This window comes from Harpia harpyja, chromosome 3 (genome assembly GCF_026419915.1).
Source record: "Harpia harpyja isolate bHarHar1 chromosome 3, bHarHar1 primary haplotype, whole genome shotgun sequence".
Lineage (NCBI taxonomy): Eukaryota > Metazoa > Chordata > Aves > Accipitriformes > Accipitridae > Harpia > Harpia harpyja.
This window is the reverse complement of record NC_068942.1, coordinates 33,276,001-33,300,929: the sequence shown is the minus strand read 5'-3', so window position 1 is coordinate 33,300,929 and position 24,929 is coordinate 33,276,001. Positions and strand designations below refer to the sequence as shown.

Here is a 24,929-nt window from a genome sequence, read left to right as displayed (position 1 = left end):
ATAGCTTAATTCTTTTTAGTTTAGTAAGATATTGTAAGTACCATACAGCCATTAAAAGGTCATCTGCTTTTGGATTTAGGGAAGCACCTCAGCAACATTGCTTTGTAGCTGCAATGATTTGGCAAAGAGACTAGGACACAAAACTTCATTTTCCCAACGACGCTGGCTGTTCAGTAAAAGCTGTTCTCTCACCTTACAAACCTTGCTCCAGTTTTCACAATGGAACCACCATTCTCCCTGGTGTTTTTAGATGATAAATATATCTAGCAAAATACTGATGAGACAAATTCACAGTATTCTTAATGTATTTGTTTAAAGAAACTGCCATGTACCACTTCAGAACTTCCTAGCAGATTGAATGTATTTCTTCCAGCTAAGCATTCAACTACCTTAAAGACCACCCTTCCTGTGACCTCCATTTCATTTGTGAGACTTTTCTACTTCTAAATATAACAGAAGGAACTATCCACAAACGTTTTGTTCAAAATACAGCCCAAGAAGTTCATACTATGTTCTAAGATAAGACCACAGAGAAAAAGATCCTTATCCCCTCTTAGGATTTTTCTAGCTCAGCGGCCTCCTTAGATGGAAGCAGTGAGAATCAGGATGAATAATTGTTACAGTAGTTGTCAAATAAGGAAGAAAGGACTGTGTGGACCTCAAGAGAAATGGCACTCATTGGTGGGTCAAGAGCCAGTTATTCGGTCACCAACCCATTCCTTGTGAGTACCCAATGGAAAAGGTGGTGACTGGAAAGGTGTCAGACAACTTCTCCATTAGTAGCAACCTTTTCAAAATCAGGAGCTCTTCAACTGACAGCAGAGACTGAAATGGGAATATATGCAGGACAGATGATTTATCCTATTCATAAAGAATACATGTAGTGTTTTTGGCTTGTATCATATTTATTCCACAGGTGGAAAAGCTCATGGAAAATGTCACATTGTGACAATTGCAGCATTATGACATTTTAAGACAAAAATAACTGTTGCCAAAAGCACAGTCAAGGAAATAGACTCAGATCTGCTTCTGGGAAGACTGATAAAAGGAACATAGTCTGTTTATATTTTCCTTCTTCTGGTAAAAAGAATAAAACTAATGATAGTTTCCAATAATTAAATTATGTTAGGGAAATTTCAGTGGAAGTCAATAAACCCCCCCCCCAAATCTACTTTATCACAACATGAAAAAAGTGATATATCACATTTGTGAAACTTTCTTGGAGATGATACTTTCTAGGAATTTTCCACTCCCTTTTTAGGAATTCTACCACTGGTTTTTTTAGGATTTTTTCCATATTCTTTCTAGGAATTGACTCCCCCCTCCCCCCCCCTTTTTTTTTTGTAAATTTCTAGATTGCTTTCCAGGAATTGCCCGTTCTGCTTTCCAGGTATTTTCTACATGTGTTCTATGAATATCCTGTCAAGCACTCAATTCAATCTATGAAGAGGTAATTTCTATGAAACATTATCCCTGCCTTTAAGGACCAGAGTCAGTAAGTGGAAACTGTGATCGAATTGACTACTTTTTGTTTGCATGTGGGTGGAGGTAGATTCATTACACGATAAACTTCCGCACAGATAATGAATTGGTTAGTAGTTATAGTTGTGATGTGGATTAATCCCCTTTCATGTTGTAATATAACTCTGTTGGTCATGGTAAACAAGTGTCTTCCCTGTATACATTTCTAAACATCTTTCAGGCAAGGGTTCTGAAAGACCACAGTAGTTTAACAACTGCAATGACTTCAGCTTAGAAATAAAACCCAAGAAGTTTAAGAGAATCTCATCCTAATGAATTGCCCACTAAATTCAGGCTTACACCAAGTTTTACAGAACTTTGACATCCTTATTATGAATTTAAAAGTTAAAAGGTGTGGTGGCGCATTCACGCCCCCTCCTGGGCTGCTCTATGATCTCAGGGATTCCCATTAGGCCTTAGCATTTGTGTAATGAGTTGGACAGTTAAGTGTCCCTTGACTGTACCAGGAACTCTTGAACAGCTAAGGCAAGGAGCAGCACTGACCATACCAAGGATTCCTGTTGCCTGGTGGAGGCAGGGAATGGGAGCAGGAATAATTAGTCATCTCCTCACAGCCTTGGGGCATCCCTTCTCTTGTTTAAGTTGTTCCCTGACAGCCTTGGGAGCATCCCTTATCTGAATCATAGCTTGTGTGAAATGGTACCAGCGCTACTGGAATTCCAGTAATTTGCTGATGACTAAAGCCAATCATCTCACAAACCTATAAACAGTGGTCCTAAGTGAGGCCCTTTGAGCTCTCCTGGACCACAGCGGGCTGCATCCAGCATCTCCCTCTGAGTGGGATAACTCTCAGAGCTTGCAAACTTTCCAGTTAGTGAAAATCAGAGGACCACCACTGAAAGCTCTTGATGGGACCTGGGCTGATACCCTTTACCCACTGAGAAAGCGGTGAGACACTTGACATCAATATTTCACTGAACTCGAGGGGAATTTTTAACGGTGGGGGCGGGGGGCAGGGGGAAGAGAGAGAGAGATCTTAGCATCTGCGTGCATTGCATGTGTGAACTAACTCGGATATCCTATAGCAAGTATAGTACAAATATTCAAAATCTATACACAAGTCACTGTTGTGATTATAGTAAATTCTATTCAAACTGTGAATGAACCTCAGACTGCTGTTACACACATAATTCCTTTAGACATAAACCATTGCCCAAGCCTGGGACTAGGAATGGATCCAGCTGCACCTAAAAAGTGTGGAGTTTAGAAAAGGAGTTTAGAAAACAAGGGGGTCTTCTCTGAACCTTATGACTCAATGGGAGGGTCTCCCCTAACTTTTTTATATCTCCGATCTCTGGGCAAATCATGAAAAATCAGTTCTAACTTGGTTTTCCTTTGTATGTTTCTTTATTACCCTTTTGCATCTTCAGTCTCTGTATAAATAATTCTAGTCTGATTCTAACTTGATTTTCCTTTGTATGTTTCATCCATGTATTAAGTAATAGAGTGAACCTTGCTATCAAACTTCAGTGAAGTGGCACTTTTATAAATTCCTATTAAATCACTTTTGCTAATACCTTTGATGGTGATTGTTTAAGTGGTCCAAACCACTCTTTTCGCAACAAAAGGATACGCTGAATTTTATTTTAGGCTTTTATTAATCTCTGAATAATTAGTGAACCAGAAGACAATACCCACGGGAACCGCGTTCACACAATAGGGTCAATATGAGCATAATGCATATATGCAATTGCATTATTTGAATGATGGAAATATGGTGCTAGGATGCACATGACCTGGAAAGAAGTTAAAATTAACATGCAGCAGAAGGGGATATATAAGCAATCTACACAAAGAAAGTGCCTGCCAAACTACAGGGAGACCAGCATATGAGCAGCTGCAGTTTCAGTTTGTGCCTCCCACATGTGCATGTCAGGTACGTATATATTTCAGTAATTCAGTGAAGAAGTTTAAAAGCAAAATTATGTTAGTGTGTACACCTGCAATCTATGTGACCCAATGACTTTCATATTGAGCAGTGTGACCTATGTTACACACATTCCATTTGAAATGAAAGGGGAATGCTTAGTTTATCATAGCCCTATTAAACATAATGCAAACATACATTCCTATCATGGGAACTGCAGGACACCGTAATTTATGGTAAGAGAGGTTTGTAATACTGCATCACAGTATCACAGGTATTGGGGATGATAATGAAAGCACAACCTATACTGCACTTCTCATAATGCTTTTCTTCTTGTCATTCTATCACTAATCACAGAATAAAGTAACAATCTCAGCTGACCATTCTCCTTGGCTGGCTATTATATTAGTGAAAGGATTTGCTTTCACAACACATTCAACATGAAGTAAACGATATGGACTGGAAAAATCTTAAAAACATTCAATTATGAATGTTCTGTGGCATAACACTTATGCCTTTTTCTGCTACAACTTTGTTGTTTGTTCCCCTCTGCCAACACAGACTATTATTATTTCTGTAGTTTTCGGTAAAATACAAAAATTTACAAAGTGCAGCTTGTGTCTAGTTTTGGGACAGTTTTATGCCCTAGCAGCTACTTCCACTGCATTCCTCAGATACTGCAGGCCTTTGATTAACACTCATTAAATGACAAAAAAAGGCTTGTGTTAGGGCATTTCATCACTCATTCAATTTTTGCCTGCCAAGAAATACTTCTTCTGTGGCTGCCAACAACTGCCACAGATTCAAGTCACTAACTGGCACCTGGTCTATGCAAAATACTGCTCATCAGTCTGAGGAGTTTAATGTTACCTTTTGGGTGACATTCTCAACTGAACTGCATATTGAAAAAATGCAAACAGAAATAAGTGCCATAATGTAACTGCACAGAGTAACACAAGCAACTACAAGAAAATTTCTGGGAAAGGGGGGGAAAAAAACCTCCCAAACAAACAAAATCTCAAACCCAAAGACCGGAAATACTAAAGAAATTAACATTATCTAGCTTTCTCAGGAGGATTAAAGAAATACAATTATATTAAATTCCAGAAGTCTGTACATGTTTATTGTTCAGTCTAGCCAACATTCAACTAAATAACATGATGACTAAGTTACTGTTAATTAAAAATGAACAGAGTTGCAAAATTAATAATAATTTTGAAGTCTAAGGAATGCTGAAACTGCTTTAGATCCATTTTAAAACTGCCTTTGTTATCACTGATGTGTACCTGGGTCATGCTACATTTTCTGCTACAAAAAAACTATATAGGTACTATACTCCTCAGCCTACTGTACATTTAAGACCTACCTTTGCAGAGGCAGCAATTTCCTTTATTCCCTTGGCAGTAACATCTTTTATGATTGGTGTAATGAGACCTCGGTCTGTTGCCACAGCAATAGAAATGTCAATGGACTGCAGCTGCCTGCAGACTTCTCCATCCCAGGTTACATTCACATCTGGCATTTGCTAGAAGAGAGAGAGAGTAAAAAAAAGACAGCTGTTAAAAGAACAACGGTGCATTCAATTATCAAGAAAAAGGACATGTAGCTTATATTACGTAAGACACATACAGGCATTCACCAAATTAATTAGTGCAATACAAACTGCTGTCTGTAAATGAAGGCAAAAGAATAGGTCACATCTGTCATCAGGACTGCCATGAGCAAGACAAAAAAATAATATCACTGTGAGAGTCTAAGAGTAGATGTACATGATTGGCTTGCATTTATTTTCTTTTATTTAAACTTACTTTGTCAAATAGCATGAATGTATGCTCCAGGAACTGAAAATGGCAGGGCAGCCAGAAGGTTTTTGGTGCTGCTGGAAAAAAATTAACAAAAGCCTACAAATTCCTTCAGGAGTCACTGATACCACCTTACGAATGCCCAGCATGCAAAGCTACAAATCAGTGTAATTTCTCCCCCCAAATAAGTCACAGAATGTTGACTTAAAAAACATGGAAATGGACAGCTTTACTATACCTATGTGTTGTTTTCCACTCATCTCTCAAGCATGACTCTCAACAAAGAAAGGTACAAATAGAATATGCTGCAGGTGCACTCACTGTTATTTAGATGAGGTTCTCCTAAAATTCATCAGATTTTTTTTTTTTGTGTGGACTCAGTTAAAATTGAGATAATGTTTACTGATAATTTCAATGAGGTTTTTGAGTTTACCATATAAAGCTGAAACAGCTCGGAGGAAAAAAAATACCCCAACATATAGGTGAAGTCTCAGGTAACTGGTCATAGATACTGTGAAGGTACTATTTCCAAGATTAGCATTTAGTGACCTTAATGAAATTAGGAATTAGGAAGTTGACTTCATAGTGGACAATATATTCCAGAAAAAAGTCTGGGAGGGACACATTACCTCTATCTAAACTAACTCCACTCCTAGAAGAAGCGGTGCAACAGTATGATCAGTTCGTGTTCTTCAACACTAGAACGTATATTTAAAAAAAAAAAAAAAATAAAAAAAAAATGGTAGTACTCCACTTTGCAAGTTAAATAAACTTCAGGAAAGTCCCACAGCATATGCAGTTGAAAGATGCCTTCAAGCGGGTGTTGTGCAAGTGTGACTCTCTATATAAGGTATCCAAAACAGATGGTAGGGACAAGGAGTTTCTCCTACCGACTTCAATATCATTAGAATAGTGTTAATTTTTGTGTAGACCAGACAGTATTATTTCTCCCATCACTTCAGCAATGAAAGACTCTTTATTCTTAAAGGACTGCTTTAGCAGCTGTTGTAACTAAGCACAACCACTTGTGGATATCACCCTGGAAGCTTTCATTCCTTCCTCCAGCCTTACTCCTCCCCCCTTGTTCCAGAAAGCCAGAATTGTTCTAATGGGCTATCATCTGGTAAGTCCACTGGCACATTCACAAAGCTGTGTCCCCCTTAATTATCTTCCTACATGACAGAGATCTTTTCCAGTTGTTAGTGATCACTAAAAGACACTATTTCCTCCTGAACCTTAAAAATACTGGCCTTCAGGCTGGTCAGAGCTCCCACCCATCACTTACTTCAAAAATTAAGTGCAAACTGAATTTAAACCAAAACCACTCCACATCTAAGTGAAACCATCATGGTTCGTTCTTTTCACAAGTTTGGAAGTAAGATTAATTTCACATTATGTTTTCCAAGTGATTATATTTGAGACATTCTGGACTAAGAGGAGACAGTTCCAAAGCACAGGAGTTCTCCTAAAGAAGGATCTCTCAAACCTTTCAGTTTCAGAAAAATTGAGTGGCACTGGGAGTGTTTTTCAAGCAGAGCAATCGACACAAATTGTAAGGCAACGTAACCAGTTCTACCAGAGAGCACGCAAAGAGCTTATGGAGACTGTAAAGCCTCTGTAGTTTGGCATGGAGTAAGTAGACCCCAATGAAATTTAAGATCTTAACTTCAGGATGCATTGCAATCCTTTAACTTTTACAGTGACAAAGAGAACAATGACAATTCTTAGCAATGAACAAAGTTTGGTTTCCTGAGGAATTTTTAATTCAAAGCAGAGGTCACTAAATAGGCCATCAGAATACATCTGAGGTAATACACAAGACTGATATAAGACTTGGATAAATATTTGTTTATAACTGTAAGAGAAAATAAATACAACAGCAAAGAATAGAAGACTTATCTTGCCAATTGCTTTAGTCTGCTGACAAAGCATCTACCATTATCTGCAGATGATAACTGTATTAAGTGGATCTTTACTAAGAATTTCTCATTTTTACAGTCCACAGCATAGACAGTATAGACAATTCTACCTGGAAAGCTTAAAAAAACCTGACAATAAGTGATGAAGAATTACAAGCTTTGCTGCGATTGCATTCGTATCTCCATATAGGCTCACAAAATACTTCTCTTGTCTCCTTGGCAGTTTACTACAAAAGTTTTTGGTTTGTTTTTTTGAAGTCAATTATTCACTTACCTTCAGTGTAACTGCAGTTGCCTTGATAATAAAATCATTTACAGATACTTTAACGTCATCTGCAAAGAGAGAAAAAAAAAAAAGACAACAATCATTGCTCATAAGATTTGTTTATGTCTGATGACAAGATTCCAGTGATTCAGCAGATTTGCTTCTTTGAAACATTGCCAGAAAGTAACTCAACTTCAAACTAAAATCATAAGAGCAAGAAAACTTTTCTCCCCCTTGGGACAAAAGGAGCATCATCAAAGAAAAGTCTTCTGAGCAGAGATATTCTTGCCAGCTGTTACCAGAAGGTCAAAAAAGCTGCAAACTTCTTTGTCAGACAGGCATATCACCACATGAACACTTATCTCTGTCTAAAACCTAGCTGGTGCCTCTGTATACAGAACCTTTCAAGGCTAACTTCATTAGGTTAACCTTGAAAACCCTTTTCTACACATCCACGCAATAACCCATTCATGTAAAGAAATTTAACTTGGACCTTGAAGATACTCTTTGATGTTGCACTGTGATAACAACAAACCTGTTTTTTCAACCTTGTCCCAGAGGCACAGCTTTCAGTAAATCAAAAATCCTTGTACTGTTCAGCACTAGCATCTAGATGACCCAAGTGGGGGAACCCTATTAAAGATTTCAGCTGGAAGAGATGCCACATATAAAAGCTATAGTATCATTCCGAGGTCAGGGGGTAGGGGCCAACAACAGAAAAAAGCCACCTACCTACAGCTATATCTGGAATAATATACATTGAATATTGGATTGCTAATGTGCCTGCCTTTCCCCGAAGACAAGAAAATTACTCGTTTGAATGATGTTGGTCTTGCCATACAAAACATTTACAGATGGGACCTAGAAAGCTTCTGAAGACCTAGAAAGCTTCTGAAGACCTAGGCACTCTGTCTAGGGCCAACTACAATACCATTTTTTTGGAAAACAAACAAACAACACCCCCCGCCCCCCCCGCAAACCACAAAGGCTAAAGACATCTTTCAGCTCTTGTTCTATTGCTGTTCTCCTTAATCATGCTAGAAAAACCCCAACAAACAAAAAAAACCCCCAACTCATAAGAAGAAGTAAAAGCAGGTAAACAGCATCAAGAATGTTTTGGTCAAATCACTGAAATTTTTTGTCATAACTTGCTTGAAGAACAACTAATTGTGGATCATCACCCAAAGTTACAGTAATAAAAATATTACTTTAAGACTACCAATTCACAATGCATCACTGGTCAGAAGTATTTATGTGACTTTGTAGTCTATATATCATTGACTTAAAACTGACAGTTGTCTCCTGAGTGATAGAAAACCATATTTTGCTCTCTACCAAATTATTTATTACAGAGAAGTTATTTAATGCACACTGTGCAATGAGTACGTTGCACCTAAGAATAAATGGGCACACAAAAGTGTGTATCTCCCTGGGATACCAAAAAATGACAACTCTTACCTCCCTGCGCATTTGTACAAGTGCCTTATCAATGAAAGATTCACACCCATCCATTGTCCAAAGTTCAGTACCCCATTCTTTTCTTTCAAGAACTGAAAAGGGATGTGACATCAGGATATCTATTCACAAAACCACAAACTGCTTTATTACTGCTCATTACTAGCTAGAAAAAAACCCCACCCTCTCCTTTTCTTCTCTTATTTGACATTGGTCCAAACTGAACCTTCTACCTCTAGGATGCTCAAATACATTTCAAGTTGCAGATACCCCAAAAGATCACCTGAAACACTATTGGGACTCATCATTTCTGTGAAACCAACTTGTTTCCTTTCAGATCCACTTTAATTCATTTCAATTACCAGTAAAGCTTCAAATGAAAAACAAGCTTTATTTTTACAAATCATATTGACTAAAATACTGTGTTTCCAATTATGTATAAAAGAATAAACTTGATGTTTTTAAAAAAAAAGTATACATGATACACATTTTTTCCAGGCTATCATTTAAGGTTTCTCTAAGACATTGCTTAGCTACTGCAATTTAACAGAACCACACCTCAGGGGGACCGCCCTCTAGAACAGACCTCAAAAGCTGATTGTAGGACCCATCAAATTCACTCTCCCAACTCCAGAATTACTTACACTGAAAGCCCTCTGAGCTGACATATTTTCTTCCTTTAGTCTTATTCCCTCTTCATTCTTATTTTCAAGAAATGCAGCCTTCACATGTACAGCAATACATTGTAACAACACATGTATTTCCTCCCATCAATCTTTCAAGCTCTCTTCCTTGTCAGCTTGGATTAGGTTCTTCATCCTTTCAAAAGTTTTGTTAAACATAGCCCTACTTACTACCTAGAAAACTTCGACTTAAAAAGGTCCTGTTACTCTTTCATGACTCTTCAAAGTCATTACTGTATTTTCCTTTGAAAGCAATAACTGATTGATGATAACTAAAGTCTCAAAGCTGACATAAATGCTGAAGGTAATTTAGAATCCTAAATGGTAGATTTTTCCTTAGTATTACTATCACATGCAGCCTCTGAAAAAATTGATCAGTAAAAAGTTATGACTCAAGTTGAATGAATGTGCAATAACTGATGATTAACTGTGTTTCTCTTTTTACAGCTTAATGATCCTTGTGATTTGGGGTCAGTTTTCTTGGCTGGTGTTCAGACCCCTCCAATAGGCTCGTACAAGTGTGAAGACGTTTGTGGCCTGATTCTGTGAGTAAAAGTCTCTAGATTTCACAGACTTCAGTTAAACCTTAGAACATGTAGCATTTCTCAGAACTGGACCTAATTTGTGCAGGTTAAATAAAGACAGAGCAATGACAGCAATAGGTGGCCCCAGCTTTCATGCTCTTCTCCAAATGCTTCAATAAAGAAGAACAAAGCACTTGGTTTCTCAATCAGTACAGCAATAAAAATGTAAATTAAAACTATCCTGCTACGCTATGCTGAATGCAGAGTTCACATGGCTTCGGAAAACTATCATTTGAACCTGAACCTATAAGCTTTCAAACCATGATAGCAATGATAAAGCTTTAGAACAAAACTTGAAGTGTCACATGTCACTGCGTTAGACCTATAATAAACACTCACTTTTCATTACTGTGGTAATGTCTAAGACAGCATAAACTATTAATCCTATTTCTACTACTTGGTGTAATAATAAGGATACACATCTCAAAGCTGAACTATTGAGAACAAATGATTTAAATGGTACCAGAAAAAAAAGACTAACTGAACAACACCAAAAGGAATCCATATGACATTGTTTATGTACCTTCCTCTTGTGTAGACAGCTGTATTCTTCCATGAATGTCTTTCGTAACAAACTTTGGTCTTTAGGAAAAAAAAGTATAGTAGTAGGAAAAAAACCCAAACCCAAACGAACTGTTTCTCTCATTATAAAATAATGGGCCTTCATAATTTTTTACCCAAGTAACAGACTTAGTACCAGGCTATGAGATGTATGTGTGCATGTCTCCTTCAGCAAACAGAACTTCACTACTTGCTTATGCAGCCTGAACAGTGTGGAAAATGAGACTTCATAAAATTGAATGAATGATGAATGAAAATTAAATTTATGAAGTGGCAGAGATTAACCTGTGTGCCTGGAACGGTATCCAAACTTTCTAAGTATTGAAGAGTCAAGTTTTGTAAACAAATAAATGATTCTTTCACCAGCATAATTAGCTAAACCTATCAAAAGAAAAAGTAATCAGTATTTTCCCAATTCGATTTGAAAAGGGATCTCTCCTCTAAAAGAATGAAAATTAATTTGAAAAGCTATGCCTAATTAGTTTGGCTGCAACTGATAATAAAGTAGACATCAACTGATCTCAACTGATTTCCAGCAGATAAACACAACAGATGTCATGTCATTTTAGGCAGAGATAAGATATTGTCAATTCAATAAGCAGTATCGCTAACCTCAGACACTAGAAGTAAATATTATTCTTTATGAAGAATATTCCACATTTTATAGAAACTTAAGACCAGAAGAATCACTTACAGATATTGTGGTCAATCATACTACCTGATCTTGACTACTTTATCAAGTTCTGCCTTAAAACCAGATAGATTTCCTGAGAAGGCTACTCTTCCTGGACAGCTGCAGCCAAACCTCATTTCTGAATGTATCAGAATTAGTTAGAGCTCCATGGACAAGCAGGAAATTGAAGGCAGGCATTGCCCCCACCCAGGCCTGTCTCCCTTCCCCTCAGCTACTGCTTCCTACTTTGCAACATCACCTCAATTGTGCTTGTATAATTGTTGTACAGGTCTGATGCCAAAATGTATCAGTGGATTGGGACAGCTTAAAATAAATTAAGTTTTGGCATCAAAGGGAATGAAGGTACTACAGAGGCAGAAACATAACAGCACAGGTTTTCAACTGTTTAATCCAGCTTTTCTGTGAAGAAAAATATCTCCAAAAATCTATAACCTCTGCAAGTAGCTTAGGAGATAAGATGGAAGATGTGACTGAAAAAGGAGAGTGAATTCATTCATTAATTTTTTCCACAGCTAACCAGACTGGTGATGGAGATATGACCTTGCTGAAAAAAATACAGTCTTATAAGTGCAAATGCTCAACAATTCTCTCTCTGATCTGATTTCATTACAGTCCTTTAAATTCTGGTTAAATAAGTGTATTTAATTGAAAATAGCCTTAAACGTGATGGAAAAAAGAAACATTATGTTACAAAATAAATTTTTGCTCAGGCTTAAATATCTCAGTCAAAAGATATAATTTTTAGAAAATCCTCTAGCTTAACGTGAGTTACTGAAGAACAAGATGCCCTAGATTAATACAACTCTAACCTACTCAGCTGTAAATCTGGTTGATCAAATTATAGATGTCGAAGTTTTATGAAAACATTTGTTTCCATATTTCTGACACTGATATTTATAAATAGATTGCATTGCATTGGCATCCTCTTTACAGAATATTAAACCAGCTACCGGGGGGGGGGGGGGGGGGGGGGGAGAAAAATGCTAGTAACTGCAGGCAATTGCAAGAACTGACCTAATATAAAACAATGCTTTCCTGAAGAGTTTCCACAACAAGTTTTGGTTTAATACCTTCACGAACTAGGAAATTGGAGCCACTTCCTGTAGACAACTTTAAAATCAGTATCTTGATCAAATATTTCTAAATATAAAATTTATTTAAATTAAGAAGATGATGATGTTAAAGTAATAAAAACTTTCATACAGGTTTTTTACATAAGTCCTTAAACAAAAAGACACTAAGCAAACAGCACTTTTGTGATATTTTGCATGAAAATGAAGTACCTGCCTGAAGAGTGTCCTATTGGAAAATCCTCTTTTTTTTAAATACATCCAGCTCCCCAGTTCTATACTGAGCATGACATCATATGGTATCGAATATCCCCTTGGCTAGTTCGGGTCAGCTGTCCTGGCTGTCCCCCCTTCCAGCTTCTTGTGAAAGTTAACTCTATCCCAGCTAAACCCAGGACGATGTCATACATACTTTCTTGAACTGAGATTTGGGAAGAAGATTCTAGTCTGCATAGTTAATTTTGAAACTATTAAAACAACCTATTGCACAGTACACTCAGCTGATTTTAGCAAAACCAAAAACAGTCTTAGCAAAAAAAACCCCCGATCTTTGATTATGACCTTAAACTTCAAGAACTTTTTCTAAATAAGTCACTTCAGTGAATACAAGTTGAGACAAAAGGGAAAATTTAATTTCTTAATCTTATACCTAAACATTTCTGTATAAATAAGACACAATGGACACATTATGAAAATTGGGATTTACACATATATATATATGGAGAGAGAGATTTATAGCTTTTAATCCAATTGTCAATGTATATTTTAAAACCATCCAGTTTTATGTGGGACAGATTTCTATTCCAACAGCTTAAAACATTCTATTCCAATAGCTTTAAGCATATATATGTAAGTTTCAGTGAAAGACATAACCCTGCCTCCTTCACATTAATACCATTACTTTGCTTTCAAGAGCAATTTACCACGCACTGGTGTATTGGGTTTGTGTGGCAAGGTTTTGGTAGCGGGGGGTGCGGGGTTACAGGGGTGGCTTCTGTAAGAAGCTGCTGGAAGCTTCCCCTGCGTCCGACAGAGCCCATACCAGCCGGCTCTAAGACGGACCCGCCGCCGGCCAAGGCCGAGCCAATCAGCGATAGTGGTAACGCCTCTGTGATAACATATTTAAGAAGGCAAGAAAAGTTGCTGGGACACACAGAAATGTCAGCCGGAGAGAGGAGTGAGAACATGTAAGAGAAACAACCCTGCAGACACCAAGGTCAGTGAAGAAGGAGGGGGAGGAGATGCTCCAGGTGCTGGAGCAGAGATTCCCCTGCAGCCCGTGGTGAAGACCATGGTGAGGCAGACTGTCCCCCTGCAGCCCAAGGAGGTCCATGGTGGAGCAGATATCCACCTGCAGCCCGGGGAGGACCCCACGCCGGAGCAGGTGGGTTCCCGAAGGAGGCTGTGACCCCGTGGGAACCCCGTGCTGGAGCAGGCTCCTGGCAGGACCTGTGGATCTGTGGAGAGAGGAGCCCACGGAGCAGGTTTTCTGGCAGGACTTGTGACCCCGTGGGGGACCCACGCTGGAGCAGTGTGCTCCTGAAGGACTGCATGCCGTGGAAGGGACCCATGCTGGAGCAGTTCGTGAAGAACTGCAGCCTGTGGGAAGGACCCATGTTGGAGAAGTTCGTGGAGGACTGTCTCCCGTGGGAGGGACCCCACGCTGGAGCAGGGGAAGAGTGTGATGAGTCCTGCCCCTGAAGAGGATGAAGCAGCAGAGAGAACGTTTGATGAACTGACTGTAAACCCCATTCCCCGTCCCCCTGCACCACTGGCGGGGGGTAGGTAGAGAATCCGGGACTGAAGTCGTGCCTGGGAAGAAGGGAGGGGTGGAGGGAAGGTGTTTTGAGATTTGGTTTTATTTCTCATTACCCTACTCTGGTTGATTGGTAATAAATTGAGTTAATTTTCCCCAAGCTGAGTCTGTTTTGCCCGTGACGGTAACTGGTGAGTGATCTCTCCGGTCCTTATCTCGACCCACAAGCCCTTTGTTATATTTTCTCTCCCCTGTCCAGCTGAGGAGGGGGAGTGATAGAACGGCTTTGGTGGGCACCTGGCATCCAGCTAGGGTCAACTCACCACAACTGGCTGGCATGTACTAAAAACTCACTTTCTTTCCTCACCACGGATAAAGCCATTCTCACCCAGGACTTGAGAGGCTGCATTAGCTTTCCTTTCCCAGTAAATGCATCAAAGAGGCCAGCAAAACTAAATTTTAACATTGTACCTAGAAGGACAGAGCATGAGTGTATTTTAATTTGAAGCCTTCCCTATTACCTTTCACACAAATAATGTGAGACTTTAACCATCAAGAAGCTAAATACTGCTGCAACTGGATGGAAGGAAACAAAAACCTACTGCACAATGCGTAGTCCTGTGTTAAATTGCAGTTGTCTACAGAGTGTTGTGTTAGTTGGCAAAGTAACACCACTGTCTTCCTGTATCTTGATAAGTCATCCAATTCAATAATCACAGGGAACTACAGCTTGAGTCCAACATACAGAATACCAAAGATTATTTGAATGCATAGTGTTCTGCCTATAGAAAAATCTACACCTCCTGGGCAAGATCATGTAAACAAGACAAACTATGCATTAGTACCACATGTTATAGCAAATCAGTTTAATCACTAACCTTTGGCCAATTCTCTTCTTAATTTCAAAATAGCATCAATGTCACAGTCAGCAGCAGCGTATGCATGAGGTATAGTAGTTTTAGATTCTGTTAATCTCTTAGCAATAACTCTTCGGATGTTGCTGGCTGGGATTTCTGTGAATGTGCCCTGAAAGAAATCATATGCTGCATATTAAAAATCAAGAGAGCAAACATACTTCGTCTTTGCTGAAACAGGACTCCAGCATTGATGCATTATCATCAGTGATTCCTGCTCACTTCAATATCCCCTAGATATCAAAAAGTGATACATGCCAACTACTGAAATTAATATGATTAAGACCATTGAGTGTTCTAGTCTACTCCACTTAACTTGGATCAACACAATGGGTTTTATAGAATAAAGATAGTTTAACTTTACGGTATAGAATTAACCCTACTATTCTAGCAGACTGCTTAAAAACTTCCAAATATTCAGGCATTAATTCTCAGCCAAAGTATATAAGCACTGTTCCATCTGTCAGACCTGGCATATTGCTCAGAATATGCCTTGTTCCATTTAAATTATAATAGAATATTTCCTCAGTAAGCTACTGCTTTTTCAGTTTCCTGAGTGGTTCCTTAAGACGGGCTTTACTGCATGTCTTTTTTGTTGTTCTTCTCTCTCCTTCCAGATCTATTCAGTAATGTTTCAATGCAGAAGTTTTCCCAACTTCATCACAGAAGCAAGGCAAATTTCAAGGAATCTCTTGAAATAACAGTCACTACAGAAAGCAAGAAAATAAGTGATTCTGTAAAACATTATTTTGTATACCTAATCTATAGCACATGTACTACATACTGAGTAGTACTCAACACACAAAAAATTGCAATATGTATGTTCTAGTGCAATCATAGAAACATTTTTTCTGTAATGGAAAAATATCTAAGTTTGAGCTTTCTGTGCTTTCTTTGGTTCTTTGTCCAGTGCACAAAAAGCAGCAATTTCTGAATATTATGAATTGTAGCTACATTGTAAACTTCAGCCTGTAAAGATACTTCAAATTTAGTTCTAGAGCCAGAAAGGGTTTTCCCCCCATTTTTCACAAAAGTTTTTCAATTTCTACTAATGTGCATTTCAGCATGAGCATTTATTCTTTAAAAAATAATTTCTGGTATTTCTAACATTTCAAATTAACATAGAAACTGTATTTAGGTGCTAGAGTTCACAAAATTACTCTTTAAAGCAACCACTAAGCCCTTTCCTTCCTTGCTTCTTGACAACTCATCAATGGACGTTTACATATACTTATATTGCAGGAAAGCAAACAAATGAAGTACAGTAAAAATAAATCAGGATTCAAGTTTCTCCGACTTTGGAAATACACACTGACATACTGATCCTGCAGGGATTGAAGGAAAGAATGTATTGTTGATTTCCAAACTAGTAGCATCTTCTTGTTTGGGGACTGAAATAAAATTGCTGCCTCTCTGATTTTCCTCTTTCCAAGGCCTGCAATGTAAATTTTTTCATGGCTTCAGTTTGCAAGTTACACAAAGTAGTGTGCAGACTGTAATTTCAAGAGCTCAGCAGTTTGAGTTACGCTGCTTTAGAATCACTCAAACATACTAAAAACTGAACATGACTGGGCTTGGCATCTGGGTGGCCTTAGTTTCCTTTGCTTCTCCAGTTCTGGAAATCTCATACAGCTACTTAAGCAGCCATGGCAATATTTAGCTGTAGCAATATTGAGGACAACAGAAGTGTTACCAGTGCAGCAGGTTGTCCTGGTGTGGAAACTGGTGGAACTGCTGGCCTTGGAGAAGCAGAAGTCACAGCTGTTGCTTGCAAAGCAGAAGGCACTGCAGTAGGCTGGGGAGGAGCTGGAGAAACCACAGGTTTCAATTCACTGGGTTTGCCCTTCTGCTTCTCTTGCAGAAGTTTGAGAGCATCCCTGGTGATTAAACACAGTGAAATACTGACAACTAAGAAACTCATTCAAAAATTCCTAAAGTATTACTATTCCATCACTTATTTTAATTAGCCACTCCTGTGCATTTAAATTTCTGCTGTCGAACCAAATATTAAGGTGGTTATTATTAACTGATATGAATTTTGTGTCTCTTTTGTGGTATCTTTTTAGTAAATTCTCATTAACTTCTGTGAATAAAAGGGCTTGAATATGCGGTAACAGAAAATATTTGTGTTAGAGAAGCATAACATTCATCATCACTAATTGTGAGCGTACAAGCTAATTTGTGAATTGCACTAACAATTTTTCTAAATAAGATATCAGAATACACTTACTCAGGCTATAGTCTCGAAAGCTGTTTCATCTGTTATATTTGTAATCACTTGAATTCAATGTAATTAATTAGTGCTTACAGAAAATCGAGTAGTACATTTATCATTCATTTCTCTGTACCTTTATGACATAAATATGCACAAACAGGTGTAGATAGTATACAAGTCCATACTTCATATGCAGTTTAAAAGATAGTGCCACACTAAAGAACCAAAGGCAAAGACTGGCTAACATTTAACAGTCCCAGATGTGGTCGAACCTCGTCTACTCTATAAGCATTCTTGCAGGGTCCTTATACTGATATAGCTACCACCACAAAACTTCCCTTTTGTGGGCACAGTATGACAGACATAAGTAAACTCCCATCTTTAAGCTATAATACTACATCTACCCTAGGTGCATTGTATTTATAAAGCAACATGCTAAAGATCAGCACCTATGAGGCTAAACAGAAAAGACTGCATTTACACCACCACTGCCAATTGCAAGGGAAATAAGCTATAGTAAAATTTCTGTTTTGCAATTGTAATTGCACCTATGCTAGCGACTTCTTTGAAGAGCTGCATCAGTCATAGATCTCCTCTCTTTATGCTCCAGATCTGATAACAAAGTCCGTATCATACACCCTAGAAAAATCTCTATCACCTCATGAAGGCATCACCACAGCATGTACACAAAGGTTTATGTACATAAAGTTTTATTACATAACCTGGCAGAGGAAATTAAAAATAAATGTAAAAATACGACCGCTTACAACCATACCATGGCTTCGAAACATAAGCCATAAATACTAAACAACAAAGCTATCTAATTTCATTAGATTTCTTCTTGAGTGAGAGTCAATAGTTTATGTGTTATTAAACTTCTGCAGAAAGGAAAAAATCTCAAAACAACATTATGCCTTCTCAGTTCTTCCTAACAAGGTAGCACTCCAGAACCAAGAACTGAAAACTGAAAAGCTCTGCATGTTCTGTATAGTGCCTTTTACTGATTGCTGACTGGCTTCAATTTATTTTTTGCTTCAATACATACTTCAGCAAATGATATTAAAAATAAAACAAATGACTGAGCTCAGGATGTAAATTTGTCATTATTAAATTTGTTGTTTTCACAACTTAACATGTTTGCTAAAATTTGCTTTAAAAATAAGTGTTTAGTATTTAACATAATCACTATATCGGCGAAAAAATTAGATTTCATTGAATGAAAATCATTCCCTAGCATTACAATTTAACATAAAAAAAAGTAACTACATGACATAATGCAGCTTTCCTAGTTAACACATTAGAAGCTACTAAAAATTACTTAGGGGTTTTAACTTGGCAGTCATAAGACAGACCATCTGCTCATTACATTCCATAACACATAAAATAAAGCTTTTATAGCTTCTTATATATTTTAAAGCTAAGGAAATGCTTTAAAATTACTTCCATATATTATGCAAATGACAAAAACCAGATGGTCCTACCTATCATAGCCATGTCAAAAAGCTTTAGCAATTTTGGTGGCTTTTAGAGTAACTGAAAAAAGTATTGCCGAAACTGAGCTTATTTTTAGATTAAAAGATTCACTCAGGAGCTTTTGAAACTCATGGATGAGTATGAGATATAAAGATATATAAATATACATATAAAAATCATATTTCATATATATTTATATTTTTATATAATATATAAATATTTGTTATATGTACATATAAAAATAATTCCCCCATACCAATTCCATGATTTAACTGATTAAGAAAAATAGGTACAGCAATGTTATGACTGTCATCAGTGCAAGATTGCAAGCCTGCATATAAGTAGAGTTGGAGGAGCCACCAAAGCAAACCAAATGAAACAGATTTCAGCACAAGTCAGGCAAATATATTTTATTAGAACTGGAAGTGTTGGACACATCTTTCCAACTACTCCATAAACCTCTATCAACACCAGATAGTAATGGACAAAGATGAAAGAGAAAGGTAACAAACATGAAAGAGATCAGTCCGCTCCCCAGAAAAGATACCAGAGCTTGGTAAACATTTATTAAACAAAAACATGCCTGTTATTATTAGAAGTATGCAGACTCTGGCAACTCTGTTACACTTCAGTTTGCCACCACTACAGAAGTGTGTAGTCTTTCCACCTGATGTTAGCCAAAATCCAAAGAATGATGAAAGTAAACTGAGTATTTTGTGCTCAAAATATACTTTCTTTGAAATGGACACACACCTAAAAATCACTAAGGATCCAGTAGTGCAACAGGGGATGCACAGATTGACACTAGCAGTTATTGTTACTAAATTGTCCCAATCCCCTTTCATCTGAACATGCGATTACTCAATTCATAGAAGATTTCCTGGAAGAAGGAAAAAGGTGAGCAGAGAATGTTACACATCAGAAACTTCCAGGTATCAGAATTACTGCACTATCAACATTATAGAAGGAACGAATTCCTCCATAATGGCAGCTGACAAATTACACACAGCGTAGATCCCACTCTAAGTCTGCACTTAATACATGCACATGAAATGACTCTCTGGAAAACCAGCACTACATGTGTGCGCTGTGCCTTATTTGCAAGCTGAAAATGCAAATACCTGAGCAGCTCCAAGATGCCAAATCACAGTAACTTAGTGACAGCTGGTAGGAAGGTACAGATGGGAGGAACATGGCCTCAGAAAAACACAGTTATTACTGATAACTAGCCCCCCGCCCTGCCCTTTTATGGTTGCATTTATAAATCCCTAGATCACTATTAAATAAGGTGAGAAAGGACAGAAGTAGTCTGAAACAATCAACAATTTTAACACAGCTCTCCCAAACACAGTGTCTGAGCTGATGACTAGGAACATAGTGCAATCTTTGACGGAAGTTGTAAGTTACTTTGTACAGACATATCAATTTTCTAGTATATTTCTAAAGAAAGCAGAGGATATTGCTTAAAAATAAAAAAACCTGCCACTCCATAAGCCAAAACCAAGCAGGAAGATGACAAAAGTAATTCAGCCTTGCACAGATACATAAGAGAAATGAAGTATCAGCTTACTAAAGGAGTAGATGATGACAGAGAAAGCTATTAAGTGAAAGCTCCTATTGCTGTTAAAAGTTTCACAGTTAATTGAATTTAAGGATAGAACGTTGAGGGGAAAGAATCTTGCTTGCTTACATAACTTACTTTGTTTCCTGTAATCTGGTGAACATGAGCCTTGTTCAATAAGGAAACTCAAAGTTTAAAAGTGAAAAGTGAAGATGCAACACTCCCTCAAAGAATCAATTGCTAGTCTACTTGGAAAAGAGACCATGAGTCACTCAGCTATAAAGCATGGCATGTATCTTAACAGTAATCAAAAGTTAGCAAAAGAAATATTTCCCTGAATATCTGTAGCAGCTCTCTACAAAAATCTGCAAACATTTCATTTCAAACTGAACATAATTGTAGAGCATGTAGGCATCTGAAAGACTAACAACATTTCAGAAAAATGGTTAAAAAAACCCCCAGTCAGTCTGCACCTTAAAATGACATTTCAAAGTCAAATTATTTGTATGGAAGAAAGCAGTTTTGAAAAAAGATTTTGTTAGGTAATTCTCATAGCTACAGAAAATTTTGCTACATCTCCATGACAACTAGAGAATGTTAATTAGGTAGCTCAAAGTCCTAGAGGGTTTCCACCTGCCATAGCCTAGTAACACACCATGAATTACCATTACACTTACATAATTAAGAAAAAAACTATCTCTGATAATTTGCTATTACATAGGATATTATATCTATTCAACTCCTTATTTTAACTCAACTCAGCCAAAGACCATAAGAAAAAGAGTTTTGAAAAAACACCAGACTTCCACTGTCTCCTTCTCTGGGTTCAATTCCAAGTTACACTGACCTGGTTGTCTTTGAATGGAACTAAAATTACAGCAGCTAACAAGGTCTGTGTAGGTGAATGATGGCATTTGTCAAAAGGAATAATTTTACTGAGAACAAAAATAAGTATTCCAGCCAAAATCCTCATCTCCAATAACATACATGCTAATGTGAAGATAATGCACCATTTCAAGGCTAAGGGCTCTGAATCTACCACAACACATTTTTATAGACAAGTTCCTCACTCCAAGGCTTGAGTGCCAATCATTACATCAGAATACTCAAAAAGTATAGTAAACTACTAGAAGCCTGATCATAACAAACCACAGGCTTGTAAACAAACATTCTTTAAATCAAAGATGGGGAAAAAAACAAAGATGGGAGAAAAACAGAACTCTGGATTTCTTTCCATTACACTTCACTGCTCTCCCCAGCCTAATAAAAAAATGGAACAAATTAAATCCTGACAGACTTCATAACTGAACTTCAGTGAAAGAAGCAAAAGATCTGAACTCCCCAAAGACAACAAGTTGAGGAAAACAGGCCACTGGTATTTTAATTTAGCTCTGAATACACTTCTGAGAAGCAAAATTCTTGAGATCAACAATGGCAGCTAACAGTGGTGCCTAGGAGTTGATAGCTGAGCTGCAGCAAATGTGACAGCAGTATCATGCACCTCAGATGGTACATAAAAACAAAAAGATTTTTTTTTAAATGAAAGGCTTCTTACAATATTTCCTAACCTATTCTCCATATCTTCTCAACAGGTTTTTCAAATTTAACTAAGCCATTCCCACATAGAAAAAACTGGAACGAAAAGCTGGCTTTTTAAATAAACGCACTTTTCAAGTTCATGGAGATTGCTCTAGGTTCAAAGGAAGAAATAAGGTAATATGAGGTTGTAGCTTTACTGAAATATCTACATACTCTTTAGTGAAGATTCCTCGAGGTCCAGAAGGTGTAATATTGCTTGGATCTAGTCCATGTGTCTCCAGAATGTTGCGAGCAGCAGGACTTAAGCGAACCCTAAAGAAATGAGGAGAAAAATAAACTATTTAAACAACAAGATTAATTTATTTCATTTAATATATATCAAGAGAAACTATACAATATATGCTCTATTTCAGAAGCAACAGCTGGGGAAGAAAACAGAGTTCTGTACAAAGGCTGTGATCCTAACACTGAAGTCAGACTGTGCCCCTTCACCAAACTTTAATGCAAGGCTGAATTTAAAAACACGATAATGACCTTAAAGGGATCAAAATGAAGAATGGAAAACTCATCCCCAAACTTTCCTCTTACAGCCGCAATGCAGTATACTTGTGGATTGTTCTGAAAAAGGGTCATCAGTGAAGAGCCAAATATGTTTTTTTAAGAACAGCTTGTTATAGCAACATTAAAAAATGAGTTTTAGGAGCTCAGACAAGAGGGTTGCTCATGTCTATTATTTGTTTGGCTAGCTGTAATTGCATCACTAATGCAGCTTAATTCTAATTATAACATTACCTTTGCCCTATCTTTGATTTTATTTTATAGGATTGATTTAATGAAATGGCTACTTTTTCAGAAACCAAAAGCCATACAGATGTAGTTGCATAATTCAGTATCTGCTTTAGAAGACTAAATATTAAGCCCTCCCACACTCACACTTTTTAATCAGCATATACCTAAGATATAGTATAATACTAGTAAACTTGTACCTGCCATCTTGACCTAGATGGGGTACGCTCAATAGTAACATTTCTGCCTGGAAACAGAAACAGTGATCAACTACAAAGCACAGTACATAGCTACAGAGCATCCAGTGCACCTTAGTACGATTTGCTTTCTGAAATGAGGAAAAAATCCCAACATGTAGAGAAGAGATTTCAGAATTCTTAGATACAAAAGCAGCAACGTTTTCATAAAAGAATAAATACTTGGTTTCAAGTCTTTCCACAAAATCTCCAATTCATTATTTCCTAAAGGAGACTGTATTTACACCATATTGAGTTTTAAGAACTGTTTATAAGCCCCTGCCAAAAAACCCATGTCATAAATGATCACTTGATTCCAAAGATGCTGATACATCTCTAATTAGCAGTTGCAGTGAAACAGACACGCTTCTGATGTTCTTTGGTACTAAAATGCAAGACTTAAACCTTTCAAGGATCCTTTCCTTGGATCATCCTCCTACTACAGGTAACATTTGGGAAATGACCTCAATTAGTTGTCTTCCACTTTCATGACAAGAGCCTAAATGATGACAGCAAATGTAAACATAGCAAACCAGATAGAAAAGGTAATAAGTTTTGGGAAAAAAAACCCAAACCAAAACAAAAAACCAACCAAACAAAAAATGCCACACACCCGAACACCCCGCCCCCCCCGCAAAAAAACCCCAAACCAACCAAAACCAAACAGTCTGCGTAGCACATGCTACCAAAATTAGTCTCCTATTCTTTTCTTTAATAGGCTGTAATTTTACAGCTTTTGTGTTATTACAATACACTCCAAATAAGGAGCGATACCTCCAAATAAGGTACATCCTATGATTTATAGATTATTATTACCTGACTAACACTTCGGGCTTAATTTACTCCCCCTCTAAGATGTTTGCAATGCTTAGAGTACCCTAACAAATCAAAACAAAACTACCAAAAAGCACATAAACCCACAGGTTTGAGTTTTTCACATTCCACTGTTATAAAATAAGAAGAAATTTTTTCTATTATCAAAAGTGCAAGAGCTTGGAAGGGTTTTGGAGTGTGCCATTTGTTTATTTTTTTCTCCTAAAAAAGAAACAGAAAACAAGCTATAGGTAAACTGAGCATCTGATGCATAAGCATTAGTGTCCATCATATATAAACATAACTTCTTCCTAACTAAGCTTAGAATCCTTCATAACGCAGAACAAAGTCAGAATAAAACCACATCCATAGAAAGCGTTCTAATAAAACTATGTTGTTCCAGTTGACTTATTGGGCTTACAAGCAAAGAAACATTTTGAGCAGGCAAGCTTTATTACCTCACACATACTGAAACACTCTCTTAAACTAACAGCTTAATACTAGGTAAAAAGGGACAAAAGATTATTCTTGGTTCAGCTCTACTGATCTAAGAGTTCCATTTCATAACAAACAGAACCTTACTGCAATTTTCCAGGTTGATGTTCCAGTTTAGGAGGGGCTGAAACTGAAGGACCTGCAGGAGTTGAGGTAAGCACAGGTGCTGGTGGAGCCAGAGGAGATGGTTCACTACCATCAGCTGGTATTTCAACTTGCTTCCAGTCCTGTCCTTCCTCTACCAGCAGACAGATTAGTGCGCCCAAGCGTATATTTTTGCTTCCTTCTTCCACCTAAATTTAAGGCAATGAGAACAATAAGTTACATATTGTGCTGTCTAGACTAATATGACTAAAAATGGTAGATGTGAAAATTTCAGACATGTTAATGACACTTCATCAAGAAAATATATCCCATTTTATTCCTACTATTAATAAGATGACTCATGACTGAAATTAATTACAGTTGCTATTTTAAGGTGAGAAATATTAACTTATGCACCAAAATCCCATACATCTAAAGTTAGCATTCAGAAATCAAAGTAAGCAAGTTACAGACTACTGAGTACCTCCAAGAATAAAGTCACATTAGTTACTGAAAACAAATGTGGATGCCTAATCTTGCGAACAGAGCCTGAAAGTTTTGCTGGACACAACGAGCAGATGTACTTTGAGGTATCTACCCTGTATCTAGCAGTGT

The 24,929-nt window shown here is 37.4% G+C and overlaps 1 protein-coding gene across 3 annotated transcripts in view; it reads right to left on the bottom strand.

Annotated features, from left to right (window-relative positions):
• Positions 1–24,929, bottom strand: part of PDHX (pyruvate dehydrogenase complex component X) — a 57,593-nt gene that overhangs the window by 6,479 nt on the left and 26,185 nt on the right. For all 3 annotated transcript variants that reach the window (XM_052781876.1, XM_052781877.1, XM_052781878.1), the window contains exons 5-10: positions 24,318–24,523; positions 22,114–22,212; positions 16,806–16,989; positions 15,077–15,224; positions 7,405–7,463; positions 4,776–4,934 (exon numbers count right to left, since the gene is read on the bottom strand). In XM_052781876.1, the coding sequence (XP_052637836.1) occupies positions 4,776–4,934; positions 7,405–7,463; positions 15,077–15,224; positions 16,806–16,989; positions 22,114–22,212; positions 24,318–24,523 (855 nt within the window). The remainder of the gene's footprint in view (positions 1–4,775; positions 4,935–7,404; positions 7,464–15,076; positions 15,225–16,805; positions 16,990–22,113; positions 22,213–24,317; positions 24,524–24,929) is intronic.